This window comes from Aricia agestis, chromosome 20 (genome assembly GCF_905147365.1).
Source record: "Aricia agestis chromosome 20, ilAriAges1.1, whole genome shotgun sequence".
Taxonomy (NCBI): domain Eukaryota; kingdom Metazoa; phylum Arthropoda; class Insecta; order Lepidoptera; family Lycaenidae; genus Aricia; species Aricia agestis.
This window is the reverse complement of record NC_056425.1, coordinates 8,326,557-8,345,708: the sequence shown is the minus strand read 5'-3', so window position 1 is coordinate 8,345,708 and position 19,152 is coordinate 8,326,557. Positions and strand designations below refer to the sequence as shown.

The 19,152-nt window shown below is 35.7% G+C and overlaps 1 protein-coding gene across 3 annotated transcripts in view; it reads right to left on the bottom strand.

The window, feature by feature from the left end:
- The window catches only part of LOC121737026 (Down syndrome cell adhesion molecule-like protein Dscam2), a 232,974-nt gene that overhangs the window by 160,280 nt on the left and 53,542 nt on the right, over nucleotides 1-19,152 (bottom strand). For all 3 annotated transcript variants that reach the window (XM_042128548.1, XM_042128546.1, XM_042128547.1), the window contains exon 2: nucleotides 853-902. In XM_042128548.1, the coding sequence (XP_041984482.1) occupies nucleotides 853-889 (37 nt within the window). In that variant the 5' untranslated portion in view covers nucleotides 890-902. The remainder of the gene's footprint in view (nucleotides 1-852; nucleotides 903-19,152) is intronic.

Here is a 19,152-nt window from a genome sequence, read left to right as displayed (position 1 = left end):
ATGTTTGTATACAATATCACAGAGTTTATTATAATATATTTTTGTATTCTTGTACGACATTGAAGCACGCATTATATTTAATATTAATACGTAGGTAAATTAGCTAAAACAAAGGGTAATACTACCTTTTTAGGGTTCCGCATCCAAAGGATAAAAACGGGACCCTATTACTAAGACTTCGATGTCTGTCTGTCTGTCCATCTGTCTGTCCGTCTGTCCATCTGTGTATCTCTAGGCTTTAACTTAAAAACCGCTATAGCTAGGCTTCTGAAATTTTCACAGATTATGTATCTGTTGCCGCTACAACAACAAATACTAAAAACAAAATCAATTAAATATTTAAAGGGGGCTCACTTACAACAAACATTTTTTGCTATTTTTGCTCGATATCAATAACGGAATATTTACTTGAAATATTCACGAAATACTTACTTAATATTATTTGCGCTTTAATAATTCATAAATTAAAATAAATGAAATAATTAAGAAATAAAAAAACTCCCATACAAAAACTCAATTTTCAGCCTATTTTTGCTCTATCGTTGTACGGAACCCTTCGTGTGCGAGTACAACTCACACTTGGCCGATTTTATATTTTTTTTCTATAATTCCCGCCAGTTACTACTCAGTTACTGGTTCTAAATAATACGACGTAGGTGGAAGGCTAGCTAATAAACAATGATAATTATTAATAACTAATAAATTATTTCAATCATACAAAAGTTTTGGAATTAGAAACCGTCTTACGATTTTATTTGAACACTCAAATCGCTTAATCACAAACTTATAACGCTTAACTACAAAATATGGAACTCAAAAACAAAAAGTTTTAAAAACAAAATGGCGACTTACCTAAGAAACTCAGCAGCAAATATGTACAGAGATTCATCTCGCCAACTTCCCTGTAAAAGAAAACATCATTTAATTCCATTTACTCACGAAACTTCGGGATTTTGCGTTTTTCAGCTGAAGTTTTTTCCTTTAAATACAATATGAAGATTTGTGTTTGTACCTACTGTTGTTTCTTACAATTTTATTTTGAGCTCAGATAAATAAAGAATTTTAACAAGAACGCGACTTCAAACAGTATTTCCTAATAATGGGACCACCTTTGAAATGGCCTGCGAAGCTAACATGGTCATATTTAGCAATTCCTCTCAATCAATTCAGCAAATGAATTGTCAAAACTGTCAAACTGACAAATGTCAAATCAGTACAAAAATACAGAAATGAATTGTAGGCAGAGTTGCATTTTGCGATTATAGAAAAATGAATCATATTATGATTCATATCATGATTTTTCAAAGCGACCATTTTAGCCCCGCAGTTTTTAACAAAAAAGAAATCATCAAAATCGATAACAAACATAAAAAAGCTTATAAATTATGATTAAATTGAGGTAGTGTTCTTTTTTAAGTCGGTTTAAAAATAGTACAAACAAGTAATTTTATTCGTAGGTCGATTCTGCTAAATAATTTTACAGTAGGTAATAATATACAATTTCGATATTTAACAATTAGATATTATTCAGAAAACGAGTCGAACATCAACGTCATGTTAACCAACGCTTAATGTCAATTCCATGTCAATTCCATACAATTTCGTTGGCGATTCTATCGAAGCGAAAACGAAAAGATTTTGGCTCACTGCCCTGGCCATTTAGCCGAAACTTTTTCGTTTTCGCTTCGTTATAGAACCACCGATCAAAATGTATGGAATTGACATAAGACGAGTTGAACGTTAACGTCATATTAACGAACGCTTATGTCAATTCCATACATTTTTATCGGTGATTCTATAACGAAGCGAAAACTTCTTCACTGGCACTAACTGAATTAATTTACATGGATCCCCGCCTACAATTATTGTGGACCCCCATTTTTTGTCAAGGCCAACGTAGACCGGGGGTCTACGTTGGCTCTAGTCTCGCGTGGACCCCTGGGTTCCACCTGGACCATGGAATAAGGAAAGTGATTTACTGTATTTATTTATATTATGTCATTACTCCTGTACGCCCAAACATCACGGATATTTTGTTTACAGAATATAAGATGAAAGCGAAATTGTTAATTATTATTAAATTTTAATTGGGTTCAGTAGAATCGAAACTTTAATGGATTTGGTGATTGAAAATTAACGACTCACCTTGACTTGTCATGAAGGCAATTTGCTTATGAATAAAGGAACATTCACACGTTCCGATTTTATGTGTATGTGTATAGGTTAACTTTATTAGTGACAACAGCGATATAAAATGTACTCTATTATCACAATATAAGTAATATTAATTTATTTGTAACAGCATCGAAATAATCACTATTTTGTCTATTTAATTAAAAAAATCGAATTTTATTATTCGAAAGTAGATAAGAAATCTATATTCCAATTTTCAAGGTTTGCTTGACAGCGAGACAGGTAGAAGTAAAATAAAATACTGTAAAAAATTACATTAAAAAAGAACAGTTTGACATAGTCACTGTTTGTGCTAAAATCCATACTTCCCGGAATCGGCTCCAACGATTTTCATGAAATTTAGTATATAGGGGGTTTCGTGGGCGATAAATCGATCTAGCTAGGAATCATTTTTTATAAAATGTCATTTTATTCGTGTTTTATCGAATACCGAGCAAAGCTCGGTCAAATAGCTAGTATATTAAATGCGAAAATGTTTCAGTCTGTCTGTTACCTCTTCACGCCCAAACCGCAGAACCGATTTTGCTATTTGGTATGGAGATACTTTGGATCCCTGGGAAGGACATAGAATACTTTTATTCCGGAAAAAAGTACGGTATCTGTGCGATCTAGATTCTATATCTACTAATTTTGGCGCAACGGGCGTCATCAGCTAGTCCCTAAATAAAATAAAAAAAGAACAATGTCTGTGAGTTCTGTCCCGTTATAGCCAGGGATCGATACAACCGCATTCGTCGTCGTTACTACTAATGTGACCAAGAACGACAATAAATACAATTATAGGTAACAAGCCACATCTTAGTGGGCCCCTTTACGATCAATTTTATTGTGCACTATCATTGAAAAATATTATTGAACAATTTATTTGACAATAAGAATGAAAGGCGTTCAATATCAACGCTAGACGGTCAATAATATTGCACAATAAAATTGATCGTCTAGGGGCACGCTTAAACTTGAACTCTTGACACAAAAGTATGTTAGGATGTGTGTTTTGTTTAAAATAATGTTATAATAATATTAAGTACCTATATTTAAACTTAAAAGCAAATAAAAAGTATTTGTCACTTCCCAACATGTAAAAACTCCCAACTGATTTTGTCCAAAACTAAACTTACTTATAATAAAAACAAACAGTTTCAGTGATATTCTATAGGAAATGTTATTATATCATCATCATTATTATATTAACTAGAGATCGCTCAATGGTTGAAATTTGACCTCAAATAAAAAAATAAATTATACTTAAGTTTCAAATTTCAACGCTTTTCTATTGATATTCTATTGTCAAAATATTGACTTTATTATTTTTATGCGGGCTCTACACTCGCGGCGCGAAAGCCCGCGATGGCCGCGAACCGCATACACATTTATAACTACATATCTCTTGTATATAGGTATATTATAGTATATACTAAAGACGCATGCTGCAACCTATGTTTAGAAAATGCTTACCTGAATACAAAAAATATCATTTCTTAACCTAAAACCTCTTTTTTTCTTTTAATTATGTTTTAGCGAATGTATTTACTTAATGAAATTTTTTTTTTGTTAAAACCTAACTGGGTAAAGCCAAAATTTTATCACTATTAACATAAAAATAACAAAATAGTAACGTTAATACTTTTACGTTACCGTAACGTAAAAGTGTTATAAGGCTGCAAGTACAATTAATGAGATTACGAAAATGGCAGGCTAATTGTTACGAGTATTAGTTAAAATAAAACTAAGTAGAATGTATGTGAACTGATTTTCAAAATTTTTATTTTGGTGTATAGGTTATTATCAGAATTTGGTACCATATTCATAAAAGTGGTGACCTGATGAAGGGATCCATAAGTAATCGAGGGAACTCCTCAAAATTTATATGGAAACATGTGGTAACTTCAGTTTCGTGAGCAGTATTCTAAGCATTTGCTACCAACAAGTAAGACTTTGCATCAATGTATAATATGGTTCGGAAGGTGCTGAGAGAACTCCTGACTCTTTATAGATACAAGTTTGGGAGTATCGACGTTGTTTTAAGAACGGAAAGCATAATATATGCTACTATGCAAATTACATTCATCATCATCATCACTACCATAGTAGTTTTCATAGCCTTTTATTATATTATTACGTCACTTAACATCGCGAGGCACAGCTAGTATATTATATTAGTAGGATGTAATGTTATAAGTGAAGGTTCTGAACTTTTTTGTTCTAGATAATATGTATTTTTTGTACTCCGTCTTCCCTTTCTATAAAATTCACCCTTCGCCACTAGTATACACCTACCTTTATAATGCTTTTACGTTACGTAACATAAATCTGACATAAACTTGTGAAAGGGTAACGTAAGAGTTACAGTAAAGTAACAGAAAAGTAACGGAAAAGTAACAGAAAAACCTTCTTTTTACAGGCTTAACCATAATTTATAAAAAAATGGGAAGGAATCGTTAGCTGCAGCTATGTTCGCACAAATCTTACGTTCTCAAACGTCAATCTTACATAAACAAGTAGAAAAATAACTTGGAACATACCTTGTAAATCACAGGTACAAGTTAAATAGTTTTTATCACTAAAACACGCCGCCGATTTACTTGTTCTATGACAAACAAAACAAAATGATTTACAGCTAGAATTCTGAGAGCGATATATGCTATACGTGTTGTTAGTGTAAAAAAAATTATAACTATTACGATTCGCTCTTTTATATAAATTTAATAATGTAAATAGGGTAACGTAAAAGCGTGAGAATCAAGGACAACATTATAATACCTAAAAAATGCTAATTTACTTTGAATCTTATAGTTTTTGTAACCAAATCATCATTCCAGTAACCTCACACTAAATTATGAATCAGAAAGTTAAGTATTAATGCTATAGAAATTTCACTAGGGTACTCGACATATTTGGGTAGCAAAAAAGGACATTTCTTTTTGTATGAAATTTTTTGTTGTTGTTAATTTGTCTTTAAATTTTTATCAACAAAATAAACGTATACGTTTGAAATTGATATTTACGTAACTAGTAAATACATCAATGTAACAATCTAAAACAAAAACTCGTCATATTACTCATAATATGGTTTCCTTATTTATCACAAGACGCAAATAAAAATCTAAAAGTGTAATAAAATTTTTGGCTTTACCCAACTAAAAGAAATAAAATACAGATTTTCTTCGAAATATACGTGAAAAGTTTGTGATACATTTTCGAAACTTTAATAAAGTAAGAGCTAAAAAGTTATACGCATTTACAAACAGAAGACTTTGTCAAGCTTAAGAAATAATTTTAAACTTCCTATTTAAAACCAAAAAAAAAAAAAGAAGGAGCACCATTTATCAGGTACTTACTGCAGAGTCATACAACAAGTTTATTTTTAAGTATGCTCACCTAGTTTCAATAATGTTTACTTTCTTATATGTTTTTTTTATACGTAGAAGAGCCATGCTTCGGCACGAATGGGCCGGCTCGACCGGAGAAATACCACGTTCTCACAGAAAACCGGCGTGAAACAGCGCTTGCGCTGTGTTTCGCCGAGTGAGTGAGTTTACCGGAGGCCCAATCCCCTACCCTATTCCCTTCCCTACCCTCCCCTATTCCCTTCCCTTCCCTTCCCTGCCCTCCCTATTCCCTCTTAAAAGGCCGGCAACGCACTTGCATCTCTTCTGATGCTGCGAGTGTCCATGGGCGACGGAAGTTGCTTTCCATCAGGTGACTCGTTTGCTCGTTTGCCCCTTTATTTCATTAATATTAATTTCAACCTATTTTCTATTTTTTAGAGTATAAGCAACGATATAAATCAAAATAATAATATATTTTATTATTTTGCTACATAACTGAAAGAAACAAAAGCAGGTTTTTGTTTCTTTCAGTTATTTTTTTTTTGGTTTATGTTGGACCGGCGAGAGATCAGGCGCAGGACCGACTTTTTATATGCCCATCCGACGCATGGATCATTTTACTTGTCAGACAATCAGGTGATCAGCCTGCATTGTCCTAACCAAACTTGGAAATAACATGTTTCCAACGCGGGAATCGAACCCACGACCTCCGGAGTCAAGAGCCGCGATCTATACCACTAGACCACGGAGGCGTCCACTAAATACAGTTAGTATATTCCGCAATCTGACAGATTAAAATTACATAGACAATAGTAAATTAATTGAGAGTGTCAATTTTACATGGACACTCGTGAACGTGCCCGAACTGAGGATGACCCATTAATTCCGCCCCTACAGGGTGTTAGTGATTTTTTCAGCACTTATCCACTATACCCGGATATCCGGATATTCGGAACGTGATGAGATTCGACGATTCTCAATAGCGAGTGATTATCTGCGGGATAATTGGTTTTTATCTGAGGTGATAAAAATGTACTTATAAGACAGTTTTCTCTTTTGGAAGTATTGGATAAGTAATGACGGTAAAATCCGGATTCCGTTAAAATAGACTAACAGTAGAGATACTAACATAGAAGAATGATAATAATATTGGTAGTTTAAAATATGGCAACCAACAATGGGGTCATTTCGTTAGTCTTTGGGATTATTTTGAGTTTTGATCATCACTCTTTCGGAAAATAACATTAATGTCATTAGCCGCGTATTGACCAAGCAAGCAGCCTCGCGAGGCAACCTCGGATATTTGCCGCGGTACGCATGCCGTGCGAGGCGGCCTCGGTCTGTAAGTTTTAAAATCCGAGGCTGCCTTGCGCAGCAAGTCCGAGCCACTGTAATGCTAAAGCCGCGTACTGACGAAGCAAGCAGTGTACGTTGGCCTCGAGTGAGGCACGTCTTGACCGACCGCGGAATTGCTTCGCGAGGCAGCCTTGCGCGGTTGCTCGCTCAGTCAGTACGCTTTTCAGTACGCGGCACAGTGTAATAAAAACCTCGATTTTGTTTCACCGCGTTTTTCTTTCAAAATACTATAAGTAGTTGATAGCTATATAAACATTAGAGTAAAACTCCGAGATCGATATTCTTTGTAGTTATTTTTTTAAAGAGTGTCAAAGTTGGCGTTTTTCCGGGTCAAAAATTTGCATAAAAATTAATTAAAAAAAAACTAATCAAGTGACATTAATTTTGTGTATACCAATTGAACAAGCACTTAATACTTTACTTTTTCTCCGAATTTGGTTAACCTACTGTGATCAAGTAGGGAGATATTTATTTATTTAGTAATTTTAGTTTTTTATTTTAAATTTCGCGATTAGATCGAATTAGAAAAAGTTTTAAGCATGAAACGATAGTGTGAGTAATCCTTTATCAATGTTATCAAAAATCACACTCGTTTTTCTTTCAAAATACTATAGTTTAGTATTTTGAAAGAAAAACGTTGTGAAACAAAATCGAGGTTTTTATCACACTGTGCGCGGCTATTAACATAATGTCTTTGTTTATATCGTTATTAGAGAATTTTTGTTTTATTCAAACTATTTTTTCTGTCTATAGTAATGCACATATCCTGATTTTATTTTAAAGCTAATTAGCAAATATTTGTAAAATATTGTCTTTTACAAATATGTATCCATAAAGTGCGAAAATCCTTCATAAAAGGTATAATAACCGCTACCACGATATAAAGCGAAAAATCGTAAAACGGTTGTAAATATCGCGCCAGATGTTCCGTGATTATTATGCGTGTACATAAAAGTTACAATATGTAGCTATAAATATGCACATAAATAACATAAGTAGGAAATATGTTTATTATCCGACCCACTTTACCTGACATTAGGGTAGGCTTACCTCCATTTGCCTCAAACTTGCCCCCATTACGCGCACCTGGTGTCTACTACAGAGTAGTTTTTAATGTGATCACCCTGTATTTTACTTTTAGAAAAAGTAGATTAATGATTTTGTCGGTATAAAAATGATTCTGTTTAGGCAGGAATACTAACATAAAATTGGGATAAGAATGCTTTATAATTTTTGTGAACTCAATATAATTAATGCGGTAGATATTATGAACAAGTTGATCTTTCAAAGTGTCGATAGAAAACCTGCCTACCTAGCATACGCCAACGAGATATCTCACCCTACATATTTTCTCGATGTTTGATGGTTTGTCTCTTCATCTCTATTCACCCTAGCATGACAAACATTTTTTCTCGCGTAGACCTATCATCGAAATAACACATTTTTATAGAGTTTGGTCGAGATAATGTCGAGATTTTGACATTATGAGACGAGTAACTACTCGTCTCATAATGTCAGAATTTAATTATCTCGAGAGTGAGATATCTCGTTGGCGTATACTAGGTAGGCTGTTCACCGAATGGAGAAATCACCCAGCGAGAAAAACCGAAGAAACACGTGTAAAAATTCAGATAAACAAATAAAGGTAAACGAATTGGACTTGAAATAGGTATTATTATAAAATATGCAAGATACTATTGAAATTGTCACTTTTCAAGTTTGTATAGGGTATATAGACTACAGAGTATTTTTATTTACATTTTTTATCAGCTAAACGTTGTACCCTGATAAGAATTATTCAAAGGAAACGTCCTTTGTCGGCACAAAATTATCTAACAGTGAAAACACTGATGTGCTTTTCCAAAGGAATTCCCCTGAGAAGTATCTTTTGATAATTTTTCCTTTGAAGTTCCGGACTGTTATCTTATACTTGGTGATTTTTTATTCCGTTTCGACTCAGACAAGGCCTACAAATATATACTTTGGCATGCTTAGTTTACTTTTTTTCTATCTAAGAAAAAAACTCACGAAGATTGTGACGTCATAGCTCATAAGATACAATAACATTTTAATAGTGCTTAATAATTAGTTTTATCTTTAATTTATGTTTATTACTCGTATTTTCCAAAAATAAAGCTCCATAAATATTAACTTTCACCAAGCTCTTAACTCCGTGAACTCTTCATTAAATAAAAGTTAATCATTAACTCTGAGTGCGGTAGTTACACTGTCGGAAATATCTTTCCTCGTTCCTTTGTGGAACTGTCACACTAATTAAAAAGTAAAGGGAAGTAGAAATCAATAGTTGTCCTAACAGGATTATTTTCTTGACCTTTCCGGATTTGAAAAAGGAACGCGAGACGAACAAAGGAAACCAACTAACACATATTTAATGTGGGTAGATGGAGAAAAGATTATTTCTATATTTAGATATGTATGTTTGAGTTAGTTTTTAACCCCTGACGAAAAAGAGGGGTGTTATGATTTGATAAATCCTTTTGTCTGTGTGTGTGTTTGTGACATCATAGTATCCAAACGAGTGGGCTATACTGTCACAAATATAAAAAACGTGTGGGCTAATTTTGATCTAGTTACTTAACGGACGTTGTTCGTAGAGTCCACATCCTGAGGATGCTCCGGTGTTGGGGCGAAACGCGCGTCGAGGTTTTCAACCTGCATGGTGGTGAGGGGTCTTGCACGGATTTGTCAACATTATTGCTTGTGTGGTGGTGGTGTTTGCAAGTTCTTGCATGCGAGTGTACGCATAGGCAGTGTGGGAGGAGGGAGGTGCTGTACGCATGCCTATGCGTACACTCACTCATTTATTTAATGGTGGAAGTTGTTTTCGCGGAATATTGCTAAAAATAATAACTAAATATTTTTTTTTGATCTAGTTATTTTTGCTTGTTTGAAAACTGATCTTTGTTTGTTGAGCAACACACCTGTAACTCTTCTAATGTTGCGAGTGTCCATGGTTACCATCAGGTATATATATATATATATATATATATATATGCTTTCCATCAGGTATATATATATATATATATATATATATATATAATTGGAATCTCGGAATCGGCTCCAACGATTTTCATAAAATTTAGTACGAGTATATAGGGGGTTCCGGGGGCGATAAATCGATCTACTTAGGAATCGTTTAACAAAATGTCTTTTTATTCGTGTTTTATCGATAATCGATAAATCGTTTATACGTGGGAGAGCCATGCTTCGGCACGAATGGGCCGGCTGGACCGGAGAAATACCACGTTCTCACAGAAAACCGGCGTGAAACAGCGCTTGCGCTGTGTTTCGCCGAGTGAGTGAGTTTACCGGAGGCCCAATCCCCTACCCTATTCCCTTTCCTACCCTCCCCTATTCCCTTCCCTTCCCATCCCTACCTGGGCTACGGATACTTACTGGGCGACGGAAGTTGCTTTCCATCAGGTGACCCGTTTGCTCGTTTGCCCCCTTATTTCATTAAAAAAAAAAATGAAAAATATGACTCTTCCTGACATCTATTGGTGAATAATAATACTATTTTGTTAGCAACTAATTGTTTTAACGACCAGCAGATGGCGTTATTAAGTAACACGAAGTCAATGAGTGTTTGCTATACCGAGCAAAGCTCGGTCATCCAGGTACTTATATTTAATCTGGGTAAGAAGATTAAGAAATCGATATAATAATAATACCAAAATCTCTCTTAATTTTTATCAAAGTTCTACTCGTATGAACTAAGGACTGCTTCAAGATTGAAATATTTTATTGTTCTTTGATTACTACTTAAAAACTCGTTAAGAAGTTTATACACTTAAAAGTTTTTATGTTTTATTCAAAGATGTAAATGCTAAGTGTTTGAAGAATCACATATATTTTGAAGAATCAACTATAAATAATGCATTAATATTATTTATCGCAAATAATGATACTTACTTAACTGTCACCTTTTCCCACTTAGTTATTGAACCGATATTTAGACACTTTGAATCTCAGGAAAAGACATACATTTTTTCTCGACCAAGCTTACATCAAATGGGCCGGCTCTACTGGAGAAATACCACGTTCTCACAGAAAACCGGCATGAAACAGCGCTTGCACAATGTTTCGCCGAGTGAGTGAGTTTACCGGAGGCCCAATTCCCTTCCCTATCCTCCCCTATTCCCTTCTCTTCCCATCCCTACCCCCTCTCCTATTACCCTATTCCCTCTTAAAAGGCAGGCAACGCACCTGAAGCTCTTCTGATGCTGCGAGTGTCCATGGGCGACGGAAGTTGCTTTCCATCAGGTGACCCGTTTGCTCGTTTGCCCCCTTATTTCGTTAAAAAAATTCTCTGACCGACGTCCAGAAAAGGGGAAGGTTCTATTTTCATCATAGGTAATTTTTCCTCGATAAATAAATTTCTACGCCAGCACCACTCAAAAATATTTTGTGGCAAACCTCTTTCAAGAAGTTACATTTTGGACGGACCCCCAAAAAAAAAAAAGTTCTGTCTTTGAATTAATTATTGTCTCCATGATGCACCCGTAGCATGGCTACAGTAGAAATACGAAAGTATAGACAAACAGTGGAGATAAACTGAAGGTGCCGTTCCGATCTTTACCACGGCTAGCCGCGATCGCCAAATATTCAATTAAAATGCTACTTTATGGCATAGACTATAGTCTCGTCATAAAGTAGAATTTTATTTGAAATTTTAGGACTATAGTCTATGTCATAAAGTGTCACTTTAATTGAATATTTGTCAATCAAAGCTAGCCGCGGTAAAGATCGGAACGGCACCTTCAGTTTATCTCCGCTGTTTGTCTATACTTTCGTATTTCTACTTTAGCCATGCTACGGGTGCTGGTGTCCGATGTCACCATCATGACATACATGACGCACGGTTTGAGAATGGCGAATAAAGTTACTACGCGAATAAAGTAGCGGGCAACGTCTAGTATTCAAATACGATTTAATCTCAGTTTTAAAAAGCATTGTTTGAATCTATTATTCATTTTGTATTCGCGTGTGCTTCTTATGCTCTCTGCATATAAATGCCCAGGTGAGTGTATGTAAATCAAAACCTAGTTATGATATCGTATGGAATCGTATTTTTAATGTTCTTTGAAACATACTCTTGGAAATGAAATATGCCTTTTGTTTGCGAATTGCGAGTAAGATATTCACCTTGGGGTCAATTCAGACCGCAGCGGGACGAGGCGAGGCGAGGCGCGCGCGACATAAATTTGTATGGATTTGACAGATTTTATAGTCTATGCCATATATAGTCTTGCCAATCTGTCAAAATCCATATTATAGAAATGCATCTACGCGTCGCGTTGCGGTTTGAATCAACCCTTTAACGAATATAATGCATGTTAAAATCGTGTTCATCTTTGGGGTTTTCTTTGGGGCCATTTTGACATTTGAGGTAGATGGCTTAATTACTATCCCCTCGTTCCACTTGCCGTTAATAACGATCAAAAGGCTCAAAATGCTATTTTGAGCGTTTTGATCGTTTTTAACGTCAAGTGGAACGCGGGGTACATTTACTGTTGTTGAATGTAGTTGCTGTCTCATAAAGACGTGGTAAATAAATGCGATTGATTAAATTAAACACTAAAAACCTTGTGAGTCTGTTACCCTCAGAACAGGGAAATAAGCTGTTACCTTATTTTACACTGCTGATCAGGTTAAAATTTTGAAAGATAAACAATTAAATAATATGAAAAAATATAATAACATGATTTATATCTATGTTTATACAGTGTGTTTGACATTACACCTATCTATGTCAAGATATCTTTTCTTTTAATATATAAAATTCTCGTGTCACAATGTTAGGCCGCGTACTCCTCTGAAACGGCTTTACTGATTTTAACCAAATTTTCTATGAATATTCAGTGGCTCTGAGAATCGGCTACTGGATACTTTTTATATTGATAAGTGCGTTTGTTGAATTATTACAACTCGAGACTGGCGGCGACCATTGTGCGATGGGATAGAGATGGAAGTTGTCATGGTGACATACTTATTTATTTATTTATTTATTAGGCATATCAACAATATTAACACAAACATATACATTGATTACATTAATAACTACATTTTAGTGCTTATATCAATTACAGACATGCACAACATTATTTTATAACACATCTATAACCAAATTAAATTAAAGTTAAGTACACAATTAATTCTAAATTTATAAATATTAAAAATTAAAGAAGCATTTCATTACACAGTACATAATTTAATTCAATGTCATAAAAGTAATACATAATAAAATAAAATAAAAAAAAAAAACAAATATATATGGAAAATGTCACTTTAACTATATAAGGCCTAGAATATAATGTCCGGATTAATAAATAAAATGTCAATGTAAAGTCAATAGTAAATTCGTAATAATAGGTCAATTAATTTCTGAGAAAAAAAAAGAAATATTAATAAGTCAAAATAAAAATAAAAATTGTATGGTTTCAGATTGCTGTTATAATAATTAATGTAACATTTTTTTCTTTATTGATATTGAGTGTAAATCAAAAATTGTATGCGATTCGTTATAAGTCGTAGCAATTCTATAAATAGGATTGTTCTTGCCAAGATTAGTTTTATGTCTGGGAGTGCTGAAAAATGGTTTCCGCCTTGTTCTTACATGAATTCTAGGTACTGCAAGTTCGACTGACTCTAACAGATCCTGAAAAGGTGTGGTACCAGTCACTATGTCTCGAAGAAATACAACATCTAGCATACGTCTGCGCTCGTAAAGCTTATTCATTTTGAAAACTGATAGTCTTTCGTCATATGAGAGTCTGTTATTAATATGAGGGGTAGCAAAGGCCAGGTGTCTAGTAAAGGCTCTCTGAATTGTCTCAATCCTTTGCGAGTGCGTTTCGTAGGAAGGGCTCCAGACTACACTGCCAAACTCTAGGATGCTACGCACTAGGCTATTATAAAGTACATCTTTTAACAAAGAGAGGTGGAATATTGTCAGGCCCAGCACCTTCTATAGTCTATGACTTTAAGTTTTTTTGCTATCTTGGATTCTGATAGTACTATGCAATGAAGGTTGGAATAGGGTTGCACGCCTATGCTTGCATGTGTAGTTACTTGAGGATTGATACAAGAGGAAGAGCTACTTGAGAATACAGAACTAAAGTGAGATGCAAACAAATTTGCAATATTTAAGTTACCTGTCACTGTCGAATTGTCATCACTCATTGCAGATGGTAAGCAAGGGGATTGAGATTTCTTATTTAACATTTAGTCACTTAAATAAAATTATGCGGGCGAAATACTTTATAATTATGGCAAAGAAACGTTTGCCGGGGCAGCTAGTAATTAATAAAACCCACTAGAACTTGTAATAGTCTATAATTAAAACCGCAGCTCGAGATGAAACTCTCCAAGTTATAGTCGCAAGTGTCCGCACTCGGTGTCGTTACCTGATAGCACCTCTAATAGAATATTTCAATTTTACAGCGTCTACGTGGAATCTTATACATTTTTATGTGAATATTTTAAATGCAAATTGAATACTGACATAAAATAAAAAGATCGTATATTTAAGTTAGTTTAACGATTACAGTCATTGGAAATTCATACATCCATACTCAAATAGCTAGTGTTACATAAAGGCAAAATGTGGGATTTCAAAATTTCGGGTAACACTAGGATATAAGTGCGTATAATGTGTATGTCTGTCTAAATATTTACACTCAATCCGCTAAGCAGGCGCGCTCGCAGCCTGAAATTTTGGAGGGGGTCACTCACTTAAAATTTATTGGCACCTTTTATTATTTGGCAAGATTTTGAGATTTTTCAATTTGACCTTAGATTTGGGGGGGGTCTTGTCCCCTGTGTCCGATTTAGATGGACATGTAGATACTTTGATACAATCCATACTTCCATACTAATATTATAAATGCGAAAGTGTATCTGTCTGTCTGTCCGTCAGCCTGTCTGTCCGTCTATCTGTCTGTTACCTCTTCACGCTCAAACCGCTAAATCGATTCGCTGAAATTTGGCATGGAGATACTTTGAGTCCCAGGAAAGGACATAGGATAGTTTTTGTCTCGTAAAGTGTACGGTTCCCGCGCGATCAACGAATTTTGGCGCAACAGAGTTGCGGGCGTCATCTAGTTGTTAATCTTACGATCACCAAAATTTCTGTCTTCGTGTTTCATAGTTTAATGTGGTTTAACCGCTTGATTTTTTATTTGATGAAATCCAAAGTCAAAGGAAGCAAGCAAATCAACGAAACGAGTATTTCACCACTTCCTGATAAGTACCGGGTAGGCTATAACCACCACTTAACTTGACAGAGTATGAAGCATGTATCAAATAAGTTGTGGATAGCCTATCCAGCACTTTATCAAGAAGTGGTGAAACAGGCCCTATGAATACTTACTACTACTTACACTTAAATGTATTGAGTACAATTTTATTTTCAACGCATTTTACTGCGAATTAAATTTAGATTTACTTGCAAAGTTAAAATAAGATAATAATTACGAAATTGGCCAAAAGACATGTTCTCTTAATCGGTTGTACCATCGAGGAAATTGATTCCTAGGCAGTGCAGACAGACCATCGTCATTTGGTCGGATCATGTTAATTCAATGTTAAATGTGATCTCTCGGTTGGGTTTGATGTAACGCGACCAAACTACGTAGGTCCCACATCTACCTAGGAATCAACTTCTCTGACATTACAGCGATGTCTCACTGTAAACTTGAGGTATTTTAGTCTGGTTCATTGACTCTCGTGTCATCGCTACGAGTGATGTGCTCATTAATATCCAGAAAGTCGGATACAGCGCCGACGTCGTAATAACCGACATCTGACATCATCATCATCACCCCTTTGACACCTCTGACATATACTTAGGTCTTAAATAGATCTTCTTATACATAAAATTCTCGTGTCACAATGTTAGTTACCGTACTCCTCCAAAATGGCTTTACTGATTTTTACCAAATTTTATATGCATATTCAGTGGGTCTGAGAATCGGCTACTGGATACTTTTTGTATTGATAAGTGCATATTTTGTTGAATAAATAATAGTAAATTACAACAACTCGAGACTGGTGGTGACCATTGTTTGTGCGACGGGATAGCGATGGACGTTGCCATGGAGACATACTTATTTAGTCACTTCAATAAAATAACATGGGCGAAATACTTCATATGGCAAAACAACGTTTGCCGGGACAGCTAGTATATATATATATATATATATATATATATATATATATATATATATATATATATATATATATATATATATATATATATATATATATATATATATATATATATATATATATATATATATATATATATATATAAAATTCTGATGTCACGGTTTTAGATAAGAAACTCCGCCGAAATAGCTGGACTGACTAAGTTAAAATTTTGTATGCTTCTTCTGTGATTATACTCACATCTATTTTTCATCCAGCAAATAATGGTGTAGCATATCAAACAATCCATAGCCCACGCTATATCTTTTTTTTTATTTTTTTTATGAAATAAGGGGGCAAGCGAGCAAACGGGTCACCTGATGGAAAGCAACTTCCGTCGCCCATGGACACTCGCAGCATCAGAAGAGCTGCAGGTACGTTTCCGGCCTTTTAAGAGGGAATAGGGTAATAGGGGAGGGTAGAGATGGGAAGGGAAGGGAAGGGAATAGGGGAGGGTAGGGAAGGGAATAGGGTAGGGGATTGGGCCTCCGGTAAACTCACTCACTCGGCGAAACACAGCGTAAGCGCTGTTTCACGCCGGTTTTCTGTGAGAACGTGGTATTTCTCCGGTCGAGCCGGCCCATTCGTGCCGAAGCATGGCTCTCCCACGTATAAATCGCGCTATAAATATCGCGCTATCGAAGTTGTTTTGAGATCGCTTTGTCGTGAACAAAGTCTGAAATAGCAATAGTGAGTTCAAGAATCCTCACATCGTGTAATGACAATACGCCGAATCAACTAGTATCATATATAATACGCGAGCGAAAAATTTTGGATCCCTTTTGCCGAAAAATGCGGAAACGTAGGTGAATGAAATTTTGCAGTTATATTATCATACATTTTTTTTAACAAATAAAACGTTATACACACTACAATGTGCACACTGCCATCTTTTTGAATGACAAGCCTATACATACGATTATAATACTCTTTTGTTTACGGTTGAGGTCTATTGTCAAATTAATGCTTTGTTCAAACCTACACGACCAGGCGACTGCGAAGCGTTAGCGTCAAGTTGTCAAATGTGTGTTTTAATTCAAAACACACATTTGACAGCTTGACGCAACGTGACGCTCCCGCTTCGCAGTCGCCTGGTCGCATAGGTTTGAACCATGTTTGAACAAAGCATAAAAATGGATTGCTGTTTTTTTTATTTAAAACATATCTGAAATAGTCAATACTTTAAACAGGGATCCAAAAGAAGAAGATAATTAAATTTAAGGTTGAATTTCGACCATCGGGCGATCTCTAGTTGAACTAAAAATATATATAAATTTATTTTATTTCAAAAGGATAAAACAGTAAAGAGTTAATTTAATAAAGTTGGGTTTCCCAGGAAATGCATCCGACCTACTTACTCAAAGAAATAAACGCTAAACAGTTTTATGCGGATTGTATAAAGCAATTTGCTGTTGAAATTAAGTCCGGATCCGGATACGGTCGAGGTATTTTACATTTAAACGATAAATATTAAATTTTTATTGCTTTGAAACTAAAGTACATTCCATAGTACGTTAGTATTAAATTTAGTTTTATAGCATAAGTACGTACATCTGTCTGTCTGTCCATCTGTCTGTTCCCTCTTCACGCCCAAACCACTGAACCGATTTTCCTGAAATTTGGTATGGAGTTACGTTCAGTTCCGGTCCCGGTATGTCCTTACATAGGATACTTCATATCCCGGAAAAATGTACGGTTCCAGCGCAATAAACGAAGTTTTTTTTTTTAATGAAATAAGGGGGCAAACGAGCAAACGGGTCACTTGATGGAAAGCAACTTCCGTCGCCCATGGACACTCGCAGCATCAGCTGCAGGTGCGTTGCCAGCCTTTTAAGAGGGAATAGGGTAATAGGGGAGGTTAGGGAAGGGAAGGGAATAGGGGAGGGTAGGGAAGGGAATAGGGTAGGGGATTGGGCCTCCGGTAAACTCACTCACTCGGCGAAACACAGCGCAAGCGCTGTTTCACGCCGGTTTTCTGTAAGAACGTGGTATTTCTCCGGCCGAGCCGGCCCATTCGTGCCGAAGCATGGCTCTCCCACGTAGTTTGGCGCAACGGAGTTGCAGGAGTCATCTAGTCTATAGAAATGAATATGCACTTGTCTTTCTATGTGAATACGCTATGATGATGTAGATAAAATTTGGCACATAAGTTTTCTCTGTTCTGTGCCATTACATAGACGCTGATACACGTCAAAGGAAATCACTACACTATTGACACGTAGCACCGTAGCATCGTAGCACTACACCGTAGCGCCGTAGCACCGTAGCAACGTAGAAACGTAGCACCGTAGCATCGTAGCACTACACCGTAGCGCCGTAGTGCCGTAGCACCGTAGTGCCGAAGCAACATAGCGCCGTAGCACCGTAGCACAGTTGCAACGTAGCGCCGTAGCACCGTAGCGCCGTAGCACCGTAGCAACGTAGTGCCGTAGAGCAGTATCAACGTACCATTTTAGCACCATAGCAACGAAGAACGTTGCTATGGAACGCGCAGTTCCTATAATATTATATTATGCATATTGAGATGGAGAGAAAAATATGGCTATGTGGCAAGTACACTGTAATCAAAGTAACGAATTTTTGAAATTTTTTATCAAGTCTTGTGATTCGATTAGCCGTTTGAGCTCAAAACCTTATAACAAGGAAGCTTGCTAAGATTATAAAATATTACAATATCATTTACATTAATCCGATAATTAAATTAAAGAAGAAAGTAATTTAATAAAAGATCAAGATTTTTTCTGGCATTTTCCATAAAAATTTCAAAGCGTCTGTCATGCTATAAAGATTCAAACCAAAATGTCATAATCCCACAAAATACAAAAATGCATTGCGCATTCATAGTTTCTGCATAATAAGGCGAAGAAAAGGTTAATGTATGTATTCAGCTACACACTTTTATAATTATTCACACCCACTAATAAACGCAATTACGCGGGCGGGGAACACTGGAGCATCATTTACTGCACCCCCATCCACGGGTAACCCCATACCCCATCGGGCGATGGGGGTGGGGGCTTTTGCCCCTAGGAAGTGGGGGAACCGA